Below are 16,720 nucleotides of genomic sequence, written 5' to 3'. Positions count from 1 at the left end.
AGAGCTGTTTATATCAAAATAATTGTTAAAAATACCTCAGCTGATCTACGGCATTGTGGCCCCCCACTCACCGGAGCCGCCACGCTGCTCCTCCCAGGGAGTTTCTGCCGACTCAGCACTTTGGTGCCAGCGTGCATACATAATAACAGCTGCTTCCCCACCGTTCTGCAAGCAAAGCGCCTGGGCTACAACTTCATCATGCCCATGAAGGCCTATTTTCCTTCTTTCCTCCACCTGCTCAGAGCTCCTTCTGCAGCCTCTCACTGCTTTCCCTTCCATTCCTAACTCACCTAAATATTGCTCTGCTGTATTGAGAGGGGTGAGAACAGCTGCTTAGCCAGTTTCTGTAATGGGACTGTGTCTGAAGGCAACTTCACAGTGCTTTGCAAAGTCGTAACTGCACCGTAGGAATGAACGGCAGTAATAATAGCAGTCATACACATGAGCTGGGTTTGGTTTCTTTGATGGTGTGCCTGAGCATCCAAAGCCAGGAAGATGGGAACCAGTGCCTAGTTTGCCGTGAGTTTGAAAGAGGGACACTGCACATGACGTATTGACAATGACATTTGTTTTTCGGGGCAATTTTTTATCATCTCATATTTAAGTCACTCTCACTTTGTAAACTAAATAGGTGAAAAATTCCTCTAGGTTAATTAATGGCAATCTCTTACAGTATGAGAGGGCAGATAGTACATTGTATAAGGCATGAAGAGAATCCCTTCATCTGACTATTAATTGTGTTTTGTTGGGAATTTTGGTACCATGGGTGGACTTCCAAGGAACATAGTAGGTGGAGGCCGAAAGTCAACCTTGTTCAAGGTGTTGTGTCATTCATATTTTCTTGATTAATAAAAAAATAGCAAATACAACAATTAGAGATCTAATCGGTCTGTCACTTAACAACACTAAGCAATAATTGCATAATTTGATATAGATGGTTCCTGAGCAGAGATTTGAAGTTGTTTTTGTCATTTGTCATGATACATGTGTGCACAGAAAAATGTTGAAATGAAAGCCCCCAAGTTACCAGAGTTTTGAGTTGCAGTACTTTTTTTTTTTTTTGAAGTTCAACTAAGTTGAATCTTTCTCTGAAAGGCAGACATCTGTTCAGTGTTTGTATCCAAGTCTCACATTTTCCTTTCTTTTCAGAAAACCAAGGATTCCATCTGAAAAAGTAATTTTCAAGGAAGACGTTCAGCCAGGCATAGATAGACCTGGGCGCAGAAGAAATGTTATGGTTTGACCAAGCTGATGCAGACTTCTGTTGTAAAACAAAAGAGGATTTGGCCCATGTGATGGGAGAAGCCGCTTTACAGGGTTCTGGAGGTCTTAATGGCCTTAAATTTCATTAATTAAAGAAAGATATAGAATGAATGTGGTGCTGACAATAAGTGTGTTAGGCAAGTTCACAGTACACCTAATGGATCAGGAGTCAGAGGACACAGATGTGGGATGCCTGGCTTCTGAATCCCAAATTTCTTTATTTGGGCTGCAAACACCCAGAGTGGGATTCAGCCTCCCTTGCATTGGACATGAAGTTAGGTGTCCACGCTAAGCTGCTTACTCCTTGCACACTCAGTGAGGAGGCAGATGCCTCCACGCATGGCTCAGTCAGGCAATCTTAAAGTACATGTCTGAGGTATGTGGGAGGAATCACCATTGGAAGAGAGGTCGAATGAATAGCTTTAATATCTGACCTGTAGGCGGCTAGCGTCAACTGGTATAGTGTCACCCTAGATCTTTAGCTCCAGCAAGATTACTGTGGCAGTGACAAGTGCAGCAGAAGGATTTCAGGGTGGCAAGGGTGTATCACTGGTGAGCAAAGGCAATTGTAGAGTCTGAGACATCTGCAGGAAGCAAATGGTTTTAGCTTTTGTTTTCAAGCAGTATGGGTCCTTTTTCATTCGAAGTTGCACTTCAGGTGAAGAATGACTGTTTTGGAATTGGCAGACCATAGGAATCCAACACCTAAAATTAGCTAAAAAGCACATTGCTATTTGGGTTTTGGTTTGACAGGTTTCAAAATCTATTTCTGCAAAATAAAATTCCTCCAGAGGTATCTATTTCTCTCTATTGATTATAATAGAAACTTAGATGGCAGACACTTAGATGACAACCTCAGACATAGTTCCTTAGCTTCCGGATGTCTCAAATCAGGTGAGATGTGTCCCACCTCAGGTATTCAGTCTAATGCCCTTATAGAGATCTCCATTATAATTAATGAAAGAGACAGGCATGCCCAGAAGGTGATTTAGCCCATCCTAGCACAGATAGATAAAGGGAAGGAAGCACAAATCTCTACAAATGTCTCTTTCTCTCTCTTTTCTGTAGGAATCCTAGAGGATGTTTAGAATAGATTACAAACTTTTAGAGTGTTCAAGCTAAATCAAATGAATCACACTTTTCACTTCTCACCTCTCTGCAGAAAATGTAGGTAACAGTACTGTTTTACTCCTTCCAGGAATTCATAACAAAAGAAATTCTGAGGTGTCACAGTGGGTGAGATGGTGAAAAAGGTGGAAGAGTAGTACAGTTTAAGCCTGTGTACTTTCTGGGTAGGATAAAGGCTGCTGCAATTTAGGTATGCATGGTGAAGCGTGGAGGAGTGTTCATTCAGTGTGGGTGGATGGACAAGGCCGTGTCTTAGATGTGTTAGATATGTTGTGCCCAATGACTCTTCAACATTCGTCTGTCACCCAGATATGAAGACATGGAGAGAAGGAGAAAACGAAGCTGAAGATGACGCCTAGGTAGGAGCATGACTGACAGGTAGGATGATAATGTTGTCCACAGTGATTGAGAATGCAGGTGGAGGAGAGAGAAGACAGGGTTTCGGAGGAAAAGTTAAGAGCTATGTTTTATACATATTGAGCTTGATCTGGCAGCTAGACATCCACTAGGAGATGCTGGAAAGACAGACCAAGATTTCATTTTGGACAGGAGTCAGTCCTGCAGTAGAGAAGGTAGATCTGCAAGCTGTCACTATAGAAATAGTAGCTGAATTTTTGTTGGTGGATAAGGCAGCTAGGGACAATGATTGGATGAGGAATGGAAGAGAATCAAGTGAAGGGACCTGTTTGTGCCCCCATATGGATGACAAAGAGAGAAAGGAGGGGGCAGAGTAACCAAAGCTAAAAGTACAGGGTATGTAATTGTTATATATACATTATAAATACATGCAAAAGTACATGAAAATTATGATCTCTCATAAAGGGGGACATGGAGGTCAAGTAAAACACTACTGTAAAACTGATTACTTGACTGGCAATGTGATTTCAAAAGACTCCAGAAGCTCTCTTGGCAGGTAGATACAGAAGGAACTTTGGGCCTGCTCAAAAGTAAGGAATTTTGGGAAAGTTATTTCTAAAAGTAATCGATTGTGTGAAAATTGGAAAGCTGTAGATATGTTTGGTGAGTCCTTGGGAGAAACAAATGCCTTGCATAGAGAAGTGGGCTTGTGATGGATGGCGGTCAGGCACCTGTCCAAGGAAAGGTTAATAAAAAAAAAAAAGAAAAAACTTTCATAAAAAAAAAGTTGCCTTTTGAAACTATTAAGCAACATATGTTGTGTGAACAGGAAGTCACAGTAGAGCAATAATCCTGACAGCTGTGGAGAAACAGGAGCCTGCTGCAGGAATGAACAGCTCGAGACCTGACAAGAATGATGATGGATGCCCCGTTGGTAGTACACGAGGACAAGGCAAGAGACGTTTAAATTGGCTGAACCACAGGAACAACTTTGAGTTGGCATCACAGCCGGACAAATGAGGCCAGACCTAATGGTGAGAGAAATGGAAGGGGGGGGGCTGAAGGAAGATGGCAGCAATGAACCCCTCCTTTCCAAGAACGAGGGCTACATCACCATCTCACCACCAGGTGGCTGCATTTCTCTGTGAACATCCAAGCCCTGAAAGAAGCTGCACACCCTGAAGCACCATGAAAATGAGAATGGAAACAGAGATCACTTGCAGGATTTGGCCCATCTCATTTAAAGTGCCGTAAGCATTTTGAGGCCCTGTGGGAAAAACAGTATGTGCTCCATGTCTTGATCAAGTGGTGGTCACTCGACAGGTCCTCACTAGTCTGCCAAGCCATGGTAACTGCCCGTATGCCTGCTCGTAGCTCATGGGAGATACAAGGCTATGCCACATAACTTAGCTTATAATGAAGAAGATGAAATTAATAATTTTCTACTTGCTTTTCCTATGAACTAACAGTAGGTACATGGAGTGCTGTTGAGGTTCAGCCAATTCATGGAAACTTGTCAAGCCATGGAAACTCGATTGTGAATCTGGGATGTGCATCTAGTAAGGGTTAAACTGTGATGCTTTTTCAGATGCCCAGATTTGGTTATTCAAGAACATTTCTGCAACAGCAACAGGAAAAATAGTCCCATAAAAAACTGACTGATGAAATGGCCAAATTCTTGATTGTTTTGCACATCATAAGTTCAGTAGATGTCAGCAGGATTGAACAGAAATTTGCTCCCAAGTGGTCAAGAGATGAGTATTTTTTCTTACTTAAAGTGTGCTGAAAATAAGAAGGATAAGGGCTGGGGAAGTATAAGGAAATTTTGGGTATTTGGTATTTGGTAGATCTAGATAACATGTTCCGCTCTCCTTGTGTTTTGTGTGTTTTCTCCCATCTTTCTCTCACCTCTGTCACCTGAGTTTGCAAGATTTTTGGGATAGGAACTGACTTTTTATTACACCTTTTTGTGGTACCACACCCTGTGGAACTGCAGTTCCTGATGTCAGTTTATACACATTATCACTTTGGGTCAAAATTTGAAAGAAAGTCATTAAAAGTACCTCTTTGACCTATCTCAGGAAAGATGCCCATAATATTTCACTATGGGATGTCAGCATCAAGCCCAGCATCTGGTTGTGTTAGGAGTCTTTTAGGAAGAGATTCCTAGAAGTATTATAATACTTCAAAAAATTGAGACCCCCATCTGTAAGGAGATGTTTTTCAATAGCATCACTGGTAAACATGTACTATTTTTGATCTGATTTCTGTAAGATGGGGTTCCAAAAAATGAGATCTTGATGATTTGCTACTTTCAGAAACCTTTTCTCGTGTAAAGATTTTTCCATTTTTGTCCCTGCAAAGACCTAGAGACAATCTGCCAGGCCCACTTTAAACTTATTTGGATAAATTCATGAATTTACATTAGTGGCTCTTACTGAAAGGGAGATTTTACACTCTTAAATATCTTTTATTGAGCTTCCTGCATCCTTTCCAAGTTGTTGGCATGCTTCTTAGCCTTTCAAGATTTACACTATGAATAATTAGTAATAAAAATAATATACTATTATAATAAACTGAAACATGTTGGACCAGATTGTCTTTCCTTGCCGACAGTGGAATGCCTTACATTCCTCTGGGTCTGTGTGATGGTGTACAAATATCATTTTGCATAAAAAATACATTTCCGTTTCTACTTTCCTGAACTATCAGGCTTGAAACCCCATATAACTAGATATTTATCCAAGTGGAACAATCCCTCAAATATTTCCTGGAAGATTCAGTAGTTGATCTGATTGTCTTTCAAAAGCTGGTTGTAGGAGACCACTGTTATGCCTAAGTAGACACTTTTGTAATAGCAGTGAGAGGTGCCCATTGCTGTGTGATTTGTCTCTAGCTTTTAGTGCCATCACATGAACAGGCTGCTCTCTTCTGAATGCTGGCAAAAAGTTCTTTGTCCTTCACCTAGAGGCACGGACTCTTTGGGGAGGGGAAACAAAGGAGCCCTTAGGCTCAAGTTTCTGCTTGATTCATCCCTCTGAAACTTGAAATGTTACACTCATGGTGAGTTTGACCCAATGTTTTTGACATCTGTGAACCATATGTCTTTTTTTCAGGTCATCAAAACTGCTGGTGACAGAACACAGCACCTTTTGGTGTTTTGCGCCTATGTGAAATGACAGTATCATCCTGGCCTTTCCACTGATGAGTTAAGCACACCCAAGGCCCTGCATGCCTGAGCTGTTATCCATTCTTCCCAGAAGATGAGTTACAGAGCATAGATAAATCATCCCTCCTTCTCAATCAGGCCACAGGGCAGGAAAGACTGGACCGATCCTCCATTGCTTGTGCTACAAAGCTACTCACCGGCATTGTCTGGCTGCCATGCAAGGCATTGATGGCTGCTTGGGCCTCCGCATGTGAAGAGTATTTCACAAATGCACACCCTGCAAGACGAAAAAGAAGAATGTAAGAAAAGTTGCATTGGTACCATAAAAGTCAATCTAGCTGAGTATTGTGTCCTCAGAACTCGCCGATAAAGAAGGTATTGGAGAAAGTATAACAAGCAAACATGGTCCTGGTTATTCCTTCCCAAAGCCCAGTCATCAGCAGCCTGAGGACCATTTGAAGCAAAGCCACATCCAGAATCCCCACCCTGCTTGCAATGGGCACTGGCAGACCCAAATTTAGCAAGTACTTTTTGAGTCCACTTATCTTTTGACCTCCTCAGCTTCCAATGGCAGTGTTGCACGGTTTTACAATTTATTGTGTGAAAATGAATTTCCTTTTACTTGTATTGACTTAATGCTAAACTCTCCTCCCTCTAGGGTTATGAGAAACAGTAAAGAAGTATGTAAAAACTATCAGAAAGCTAGACATACTTGTTACAAGCAACCACAGGCTAGCTGTACAGAAAGCATTCAGGTTACTTCAAACCCACAAGGTACCTTACCATGTCACTGTCTTGTAGAGCTCCATGACAGACCACTCAGAGCTTGTCTTGGCTCCAAGCAGCCTTGGTCTGACAAAGCATAAGATAGCTTCTGATAAAGAAGCTGGGATGAGAGAGATGTACATGTGATGATTGCCGTCTTGCCACCACTAAAATTTGAATCTTACTCTTTCGCTGTGAGCTGCAGAGCCAGTGCCTGTATGGGTGTTTTCCTCTGCACATTATAAAAATGTAGGCAGTGCTTCTCTGGTCTGCATTGCCACGTAAGAAATCTCTCACTGAACCGTACATAAGGTTGTGAACCTTACATAAAGTTTTAAGGCAGAAAGGTGTATTTATGAATATGTGCTAGAGTGTAGAAATCATCAACACTTCAAAGGGTCACATGCACGACTAGGGTGGGGGAAAGTATTGCTAACACTCTTAGCTACAAGCAAACTGACTCAGAGAGGAAGAGCAATTTCCATATGCTAAGGCGTTTTTTGGAACAGATTGGGAGAGATCTGAGAAGTTCTGGCTTCCATCCCCTTCTATTACAACCAAAGACTGTGAGCTTTTAATCAATTTGCAAAGCCCTAGCTGCTTCCCTGAAGGAGTGCAGATCACAGCACAGGAGATGCCAGTCCTGACAATGGGACAGTTCTACTTTATTACCTTTGCAGAATCTTTAGAAAGTCTACACACCCTTATGGGTCCGTACAGTGCAGGGTAAAAACTGAAGCACTAGAACACCCCACTTGCAAACTAAAAGAATGAGTCCCAGAGGTCCCCAAAATCATCACTGCAGGCTAATAGAAGTGAGATTGAAGAAATGAGTGATAGCCCCTTCTAAAAATAATACACACATATGAAATTAGCTTACAATTAGGAGCCCTTCACTTTGCATTACCCCCTCAGCACTGTGCTCAGACTGTATTTCAGGAAAAGCACAACAATTGCTGCTAATAGTTGGATCTAATTTATAAGGAGCTGAGAGGAGACAATCATGAGAAAATGAGATAAATAAACTTCAGCTGGAAACAATAGGGATCAATTATGACATAATCGCAGCCCAGCATTCCCAGGCTCCTGAGATACTGTGCCTTCCTCTTCATTAATCAGAGATAATCCAGAATTAGGGTGTTTAATTATTTGCAGAGATTCTTTTGTACTTTGTGCCTCTAAAAAGAAGATGCTGATTAGCAAATATACAAAAGCTTTCCAGCTCCAGTCACCCATTTCATTTAGAGAAGCATTTTTGGCTGCAGTGTAGCTGTCATGTTGAAGGCTTCACTCTCTTCAGGTGAAATTCACCCCTGTGCTGAGGAACCTGACAGATCAGTAGATCTGGATAAAGGTGGGAATGAAAGAAGCAGCAGGCATTTATCTTTTTTAATGTCCAAGATGGTAATGGGATCCCTCTTACTGCTTCCAGTATGTTTTGCCGTAGCAGGGTAAGTGAAAACAGCTTTCATTGGTATATGGTGGCAAGGCAACAGCAGAGATCCCAACATTTTGGCCCTTTTGTTTGTCTGTTCAATGGGATGGCTTCTGTACACAACATCAAATGTCCACATAATCTTCTTCCCTCCAGTTTTCACCAGAACTGACTCCAGGACCTCATGAGCTGAGGACGTGAGTCATGCCACCCTCCTTAGAACAATGGTGTCCCTTTGACAGGAGTAGATCTGGTGTTTGAAGGGATTTTGACACACAGAGAGATATATAACCTGTGCTGAACAGGGAGATATATGTACTCAAATGTTTTTTCTTTCCTTACTTCCAGACTATAGAGCTGAAAGGGCTGCTCTGACTGTCTTGTCAGCTTGGAGGAGAATGCAGAGTCAAGGCCTAAGGTTATAATTGCAGAGGGTGTTAAGACTCCTCTTGTGGAACTTCTGGTGCCATGGGAAATCTTTACTTTCTGAGTTACTGAAGTGGACTACTGCCGAACGGAGAAAAAAAAGGCGAAGGGGAAAGGCTGTCCAGAGAGTAGCAATGCAGACTCTGTGGGTCCTGCTGGCCTGCTGAACTGGATCCCCTTCAGCTTTCTCACCTGAGGACTCCTGCACGCTGGTGAGCTTTACCCAGAGGGGTGTAGGAAGGCTCCTTCCTCTCCCAGGAGAGACAGGCTCTGCATTCCCCTTCAGGCAGAGTAATGCCTCAGTCCCAGCTCTTCTGCTACCTGGTTGCATGCTCCAGCCACTGTGCCTACCCATGAGTGACTCATGCAAGAGGTATTTCTGGCTGTTACTGGACTGTGGTGGCATTAAAGTGGGAAGCTGTGACCTACCTTCTGAGAGCGTTGCCTGCACTGAGGTACCTGGAGGACTTACAAGCCCATCACCGGGATGCCTGGTGGGGCTTCACGTTATAGGTTGGGTGGGATTGAAGTCTGTGGGATCCGATTGCTATCTGGCACTTAGACAATCTGCTTAAATCTCAGTTTAGATGGAATTTAAGCCTTACGGGTTTTACCCAAAATAAGTAGCTCACAAGCAATGTGTGTCGCATATTGGTTTCTAGCAGATGGAAAACATTACAGACTGGGAATAACTTTGTGGGAGTTGTGGCTTGCCTGACTGTCTCCTAAGATAAGGGCACTAGCCTTAAGTTTTCTGTTGGATTGACTGCTCTGTGTGCGTGTATGTAAGTCTGTGTGTGTAAATTAGGAGCTTCGCATTCTCAGAAATAGCACCAGCAAATGGAAGCTGGTAATATTAACTCTGTCAAGGCTCAGTATTGATCCTGAACAGCTCAGTGAAATGCAAGCCTGAGACTGCAGCCCGCTAGCACTAATAATTAAACTGGTTAGCAATATGGAGCTGCCACTCAGATTCAGACTTATAATGAAATTATTTAAGAAAAAAAAAAAAAGACAGAGCAAATATGAATAAAAGTCTGTGGGCTGGATCTCCTTTGGAACCTGTTTCTTATAGATCTCAGACATTATTGCCTTTATTATTACTCTGTTTAATTCCTTTGTCATTAGATTTTGTTCCATACAATTCCAGGTGGAGGCAGACAGACACATTTTTTTTTTTATTTTCCCCAATTTACTGATTTGTTCAGTGAATGGAGTACTTAACTGCCTACTGTTATGATGGCTGGAGCTCTTCTAGGCCAACCTAGCTTACCGCTTTCCAGTGGGGCAGCCCCTGTCTGACTGTCATGAAACTAAAGTAGCCATACAATTGAAGAAAGGTGCCCACAGTTTATTTTCAGCCACTTATTATCAGGAAGGCTGAGTTTTGCTGACTTATATCAAACAGATGCCCTATAATGCTGGTGTGAAGTCTTTTTTGGCTGCCAGTGATTTTATGGAATAGCAATATCTTTCTCCAGTGTATCACTGTGATTTGGATTTTTTGCCTCTCTGTTGCAAAAATATGCTGGTTGATGTTGTCACATGTCAAAATATCCAGTGAGATATGAACTGCATCAGCAGGACTGGTCTCTTCCCTGGTGCTGCACATTCCACCAGAGTTTATGATATATTGTATGCAGATCAATATTTAATGGACACATTATACTGTCAAGAGAAGTGGGCTTCCTATTCAAATTGAAGTTACTTTGTCTAGAGAGTGATGGGAAAAAAAATGACCCTCACATTCAAGAGGGAAGCCTCGTTCTTACACCTGGACTGTAGAAAAGGGTGTTGTGCTATCCAGGTAACAAGTGATGCCAAAAAGTGGCAGAAGGAGGTAAGGCATCTGGTTTTGTAATGAAGCATTTGTATGTTTCAAACAGTAAATGTCTACTGAGTGTAATATTTAAATCAACACCTGTACCCTTGCAATCATGGTCACTGGTCGGTGTGTATCTATGCAAAAAACAACTGAAGAAGGGGAAGACCTGGGGTTGGTGGGTGAGAAATAAGAAGAGACGGTAGTGTAAAGTAGCAACCTTGGCTTTAAAGAAAGAATTGACCTGTTCAATGGAGTGGGGAGAGCACATCTTGAGCGAATGTAAAGGCCCTGTATTCAGAGGGGAGTCTCTGCCCTGTGAGCAAACAGCAATAGGCATCAGCTTGCACACAACGAGACATAGCTCGTTGCAGGGCATGTGGTTTTAAGTGCAATCATCTTTTTCCTCTCATGCACAAGCAGAGAGTAACCAGCAAAGAAATGTCCTTCCTTGGCAAATGTGACCTCTCCTAATGTAAGAAGCTGTCCTGGAGGCTACCTAGTGAATTTGTCACACCAGAAAATGATATATACAATGAGGCCAGGTCTAGCTTGACACTAAGGCCAGAGTGTGCCATAAGCCTTCACCTTACCTTTGCTGTTGCCGTCGGGTCCCCGAAGGATTGTGCACTCCTCAATGTTGCCAAATGCCTCGAATAGCCTGCGCACGTCGTCTTCTGACTGCTGCTTATTGAGCATGCCCACAAAGAGTTTTCTGTCTTCTGGAACAAAATAAAGAGATGCTTACCATATTTCAGGAGGGATGTGAAAGCCAAGATGGCTCAGTATCACATGCAAAACAAACGGTGATTTCATTGAGGTGACATATTTCAGAAGCTGCTAGTCATTTCAGGTGTCTGGCTCAAAAAACCTTAATAGCATCTGACTTTCAATAAGTACTTGAAAATAGTTCAACCATTTAAAAAACAAAACAAAACAAAAAAACCCCAAAAGCGCAAAAAAGTTTGGTTATGTATAAAATCTTCAGCTGCTTCTCAAAATCTAGGCACTGAAGTCTTCCAAATCAGCTTTTTCTGATCAATTTTTGCAGTCAGCTTGCAGTAACTGAAAGGACAACATTGCTCAGACTGCCATCCAAGAGGAATGTGGATAAAGATAGCATACAGAAATAAAGTCCAAATGAAAAATAACATAAGTTAGTAGCCCTCACAATACTAAATAAGCTGCAGGAAAAAAAATGTTTAGCATAAGCTGTTTTAAATCAGGATATAACGGAAGCCACAGCCTGTAAATGGAGATCTGTCATTCATACCCACTCACAGACACATACCTACAAGTTTGGATGAGTTTTTTTAATATGTTTTTAAAGTTCATTTGAAATAAGCCCGAAGTTTTTGAAACATATATTGTTTTTTGAAACTTACATTTAACTTACATGATTACTAATATCTGAGACAGCTCAAGCAGGTGGTATTTCATGTCAAAGCAGGATCTGGTCTGCTAGTAGATAATTGTATTTTGAATGAAGAAGGCTATTTATACTTGGACTTATACCAAATATGGAGATCTTCAGTCCAGAATGAAACACCTTCAGAAAGTGTTGGTGAAAACAGACCAAACTAATGATCGTTGAATTGGTAGAAACATCTCAGAGGGTACCAAGTGATGCCTCTAGATCAAGTTTATGTTCAGAGATTAGTACCATTACACCAAGGAAAAAAAAAAAAAGAAATTTACATAGTTTACATTGTGTATGTAAACAGGCCATTTGCACATGATTCATAAATGTCTTATTTATCATTCATTAAATGCTATGTAAATGTGTAAACCAAGAGGTTTTTTTCAGAGCAGTTTACAGAGCAGATGTAACCAATTTGAATAAATATATGTAAATAAATAAATAAATAGTTTGATTTTTTAATTTATTTATTTTTAATGCACATGTTAACCTAAAGCTGAACAAAACATTGGTTGTAACAATCCTTTTCTGGCTGATTAATTGGGCGATCTATGTCACTTTTGTTCACCAAGAAATCATTGGTGTAGGCAATCTGTTCTGCTTCAACCAGTGTTTGATCAAAATTCCCCTCTCCAAGATGCACCTGCAAATTGGAAAATTACTTTATAGCCTTGGATGAGGATAATTTTTCATGCAGTGGATATCGAGAGAGGATATTAGGAGCTTTCAATCCTGCAGTGGAGTTATCCACGTGAACGAAAAGTGTACTGCCCACAGAAAATGAGGAGTTATGTTGCCTTCAGTTAGACTGCTGAAATGGTAGGAAAAATAGATTCAGGAGGGTACATGTGCATTTCTGGTAGTGGAAAAAAAATGGGGATAGCCTTCTGATAGACACGTTAGAAGCAAGAAATACTTTACTTATGTTGGAATTGATTACACAAAGGGACTTTTCAAGGTCTTTGCTGGCAACACAAGTTTCAGGCTTTAATGATGCACAAAGGCCTAACTAACATCATGTAGGTTGTCCCCACCTCAAGAGAAGGTGCTTTGGATATCTGAAAGGTTTGTTTTCTTGGTGGCCAAACTGACCTGCAAGAGACTCTCAGAGGTGAGGTATAAGCCTTAGAGAGGCACCTACTGAAGTTGAGTGTGTGCCCTGTGGGGCATATTTCAATCTAGGGCTAGACAAAGCCTTGGAGAAAGAGCCCAGACCGAACTCCAATGGTTGTCCAGATACTGGAGGAAAACTCACCCAGTAAATGAGACTAACTGTGCTGGAAGATGGGAGATATTTTTGGAAGGGGGCAGAGCAGTGGGAATGAACTGGGAACACCACAGACAAAAGGTTTTGCCTAGAAAGCTTGTGTCTAGTAAATACTTCCAGCACAGAGGAAGAATCTGTTATATTGTACTTTATACAGTTTCCCCTGTTTGAAATAAGCTGCATCAGCAAAAGCACTCCTATAGCTGTGTAACTGTATTTTCACCAGGCTTTTTGCTAATATAAATGTATCATTAAAAAAAAATCACATCCCTCCTCTGTCAGCAAAACTCTCTAGTGTGGAACTGGCCTGAAACTGCCTTGTCGGTTTAGTTTATGCAAAGCTAAAACCAGGTGTTTTAGGAACCACTTAATTTTGTATTCTTCTTTTTTTTTTTTTTTTTTTTAATTTTAGCCCCCTTTTCTGCATCTCTGCAGGATATTAGGAATTGTGATGCCTGTCCCCAGAGCTGGCTGGCAGAAGATGTGGTGCTTTAGTGAGCTGCCCACAAGGTGGCCATCAGACCACCAGGAACACTGGCTCTGCCAAGGGTGAGGACCACCTTCCCCAGCGGCTGCTGGTCCAGCCGCTCCAGGGGAGGTGGCAGGAAGGCCTACACCCCCCTCCTCCCCCCCCCCCCCCCCCCCCCATAGTCAGCCAGGGCTCAGCACTGCCTGGACATCACCTCCAGCTCCGTCTCCAAATCAGTGCCCTGTCTCTCTCCTGAAAAACTGTACCTTGGGTTGTCAGGGGAATCATTTGTCACATCTGCCATCTCAGAAATCTACACAATCACACACTTGGCTGATAAAAAATGAGTCAGTTTAACAAGTTTTTTTTTCTGAGAGGTTCTTCTAACAAAGTGCTGCATTTACCTTTCATGTCCCAGCCCTGCCAGGGAGCTCAGCAGCGTGTTTTAACAACACCCCTTGCACATCTTGGGTGGGAAGAGAAAGGGAAGGGTCCAGGAGCTGGGACCATTCAGAATGTTCCAGGTCTTGGCTAATGAGTTTATCCTCTAATGGGCTTGTATAAGCCTCTCACACCTTGAGTGCCCCCATATACTGTTCTTCCAGGTCCCAAACAAAAAGCAGACATGTCCTGCACCAGGGCAACTACTTCTGCTTTGTAAATATATCTGAACATCCTACAGAAAACAGAGGTTTAGGCTGCACACAAACCTGGAGCAGTCCCCATATCTAGCTGTCCCTGAGTTCTGCTTGTCTGTAGGGTCCATCCCTACCACCTGTGGTCCACCCATAGCACCCCTCTGAGTCCCATGCTTCCTCCTCTTTCAGCAAGACACTATTGTAAATCTATGCATCTCAGGACCCACATCTGAATTTCAGAGCACTGGGCAGACTCAGTCCCCCATGACCTCCATCGCCAAGCTTGACGCTATCATCCCGTTTCAGATTGTGGGACTGAGGGGCAAAAAACCTTCAGACCAGGCCCCCTAAGACCCGGGCCCCAGGGAAAAGTGAACACACAGTCAAGAACAGAAATACCACTGTCCAGGGGTGGAAGGGAAGGACAAAAAAAGGCCGAGTAAGAGCCCATGATCCGGGATGAGCCTAATATGAGCTGTGGGCATGACTGTGTCCTCTGGCCTGAGCTGGCCCATGGCCATGGGAGAGGGAGGGTACCTCGCAGTACCGTCCTCTCATACACAACAGAGGCGGGCAGCTATGAGGAGCAGCCTCTGAGAGAAATCAAGACAGTGAGCTTGTTTAGCATGTCTAAAGACAGGTGTGACGACAACCTATTCTGTGCAGTTTCCTCAAGGCCATGCATGGCCATGTATGAAGTATTGATGCACATCTGAGCACCTCCCGTTTGCTTCTGTCAGGAAGTGCCTGTCCAAATTTCTTCCTACTAACACACCAAAGTGACAGTTTCACTTTCTATCTCGCTCCCAAATATTACATATTAGTGAAGAAATTTCACTAGTCTCACTGTACAGGCAATCCTTAACAGCAGCAGTTTGAGCTATGACACTGTTCCACAGCGTGGGGGCTGAATATGGCGTCCATGTAAGCCTCTTCTCCACACTTTTTTGTTTTCCCTAGTTAGTGTTCACCCCATTATCAGTCTTTCCCCACAACTTGAGTCCGTCATGCCTGCTTGGCTCATGGAAATAACTATGGATGGCTATTTCTCTGTGCTGTGGTGCTCAGAAGAGCCGAGGAAGTTTCTGCTGGTGCGTGATGAAGTCCTCACTATGAGTGACCTGAGGCACTTCCATAATATTGAAAATTTTCAGCTCAAGCCTATCCCATTTTGCCATCAACAACCAACAGGAGGCAGCACCTCCTGTTCCTCCCAGGAAGATGCATAAGGAGAGAAAGGCCGCAGCAATGGCAAACTAGAGTCCCCAGAGGTGACCCTTTGGTGACATTGCCATTATCCCAATGAAACCAGGCTCCCCTCTTCCTGGCCGCCCTGCCAGCTGTGGAGGCTTGCGCTCATCAGGCTGCAAGGCACAGTGGTGAAGAAATGTAACTTGTCAGTTAAATATACAGCATCTATAAATCTCCCTGGCTGTGTTTATATGAAGTCTCGTCACCTTCCCCAGTGCAAATAGGGGTTAAATTATTCCTTGTTCTATTTGTATTTAAATGTTATGTTTCTATGATAAGCGTAAGACAGAGGTGTCAGACGGGCCCCGGTGAAGGAGGTGGCATGTGTGAAAGGTGAAATAATAGAGCATTGCAAACCAAGAGCTGAGAGGAGATGGGAAGGGGGACATGGGAGTGAGGGGGAGAAGGGGGAGGATGGGCACTAATTAAGGAGACAGAAGGGACAATGAGATGCAGGATGTTTGACCTTCTGTGGAGCAAGAGGACAAGAACAAGAATCACAGCAATTGTGGAGGGACTAGGGGAAAATTAGGGTCACTCACAGAGAGACATGACACAGGTTTGTGTTTATCCAGACAGCTCTCGCTAATGTATGTGTGCGCGTGGGGGTACATTTAGATAAGAGTATATAAATACACTTGTGTTCTTGTATTCCTCATGCAAAACAAAGAGGTTGAATCATTGTATCAGGAGAGCATAAGCCAGCTTTACCATCTAGAACATCATATCCAAGGCCTTGGAAATAAAGAGGGACAGATCTACCACCTTTGTGGCCCAGGCTAATTAGGAGGGTGAACTGGAACATCATTACGTTCCCTTCTAGCCACAAAACCCCCTATTCTAAAAGCTATGAGCTCCCCTATTTCATCCTGAGTTCATTGTCAGGGCATCACACACAGATAGTGTGTGTGCTTCTTCATGCAAGAACAAAACTGGCGTTTGCATATTTCAGTATGGGAACAAGCATCTTATGTGTGTGGTATCCACCAGAGCAGATCTCTGATGTTACTCGATGTGTTTGGCTTTCTAAGCATCAGGACCAGGTTGCTGTATGGCTTCATTTCAGAAACCAGATGCTAATTAATTCCATCATTTATATAGCTAATAATTATCTGTCCCTGCAGCTATTCCCCTCCTCCCCAAACATTGCTTGCACACACAGTGAGGGACCAGCTGCAGTGCCTTGGTCCAGGCACCGGGAAGGCCTTTTAGCTTATCTCCTTCGCACCATGACAGAAAAAACAAGCATCCTAGAGAAGTTTCCTGTGCACGTGTGGGTAAGAAGAAAAAGCCAGTGCATAGGACCAAGT

At 42.8% G+C, this 16,720-nt stretch overlaps 1 protein-coding gene across 20 annotated transcripts in view; it reads right to left on the bottom strand.

Annotated features, from left to right (window-relative positions):
• Positions 1–16,720, bottom strand: part of CELF4 (CUGBP Elav-like family member 4) — a gene marked incomplete at both ends in the record, with an annotated part of 696,584 nt that overhangs the window by 70,299 nt on the left and 609,565 nt on the right. For 7 of the 20 annotated variants that reach the window (XM_082337389.1, XM_082337406.1, XM_082337396.1 and 4 more), the window contains 2 exons: positions 6,115–6,194; positions 10,959–11,087. In XM_082337389.1, the coding sequence (XP_082193515.1) occupies positions 6,115–6,194; positions 10,959–11,087 (209 nt within the window). Of the gene's footprint in view, positions 1–6,114; positions 6,195–10,958; positions 11,109–16,720 lie in introns of all 20 variants that reach the window. The other 13 variants (XM_082337400.1, XM_082337408.1, XM_082337398.1 and 10 more) reach the window with 2 other exon arrangements.

This window comes from Platalea leucorodia (assembly GCF_965183815.1).
Source record: "Platalea leucorodia genome assembly, chromosome: Z".
Classification (NCBI taxonomy): Eukaryota; Metazoa; Chordata; class Aves; order Pelecaniformes; family Threskiornithidae; genus Platalea; species Platalea leucorodia.
Note: the sequence above shows the minus strand (reverse complement) of the source record. Positions and strands in the feature narration are given on the sequence as shown.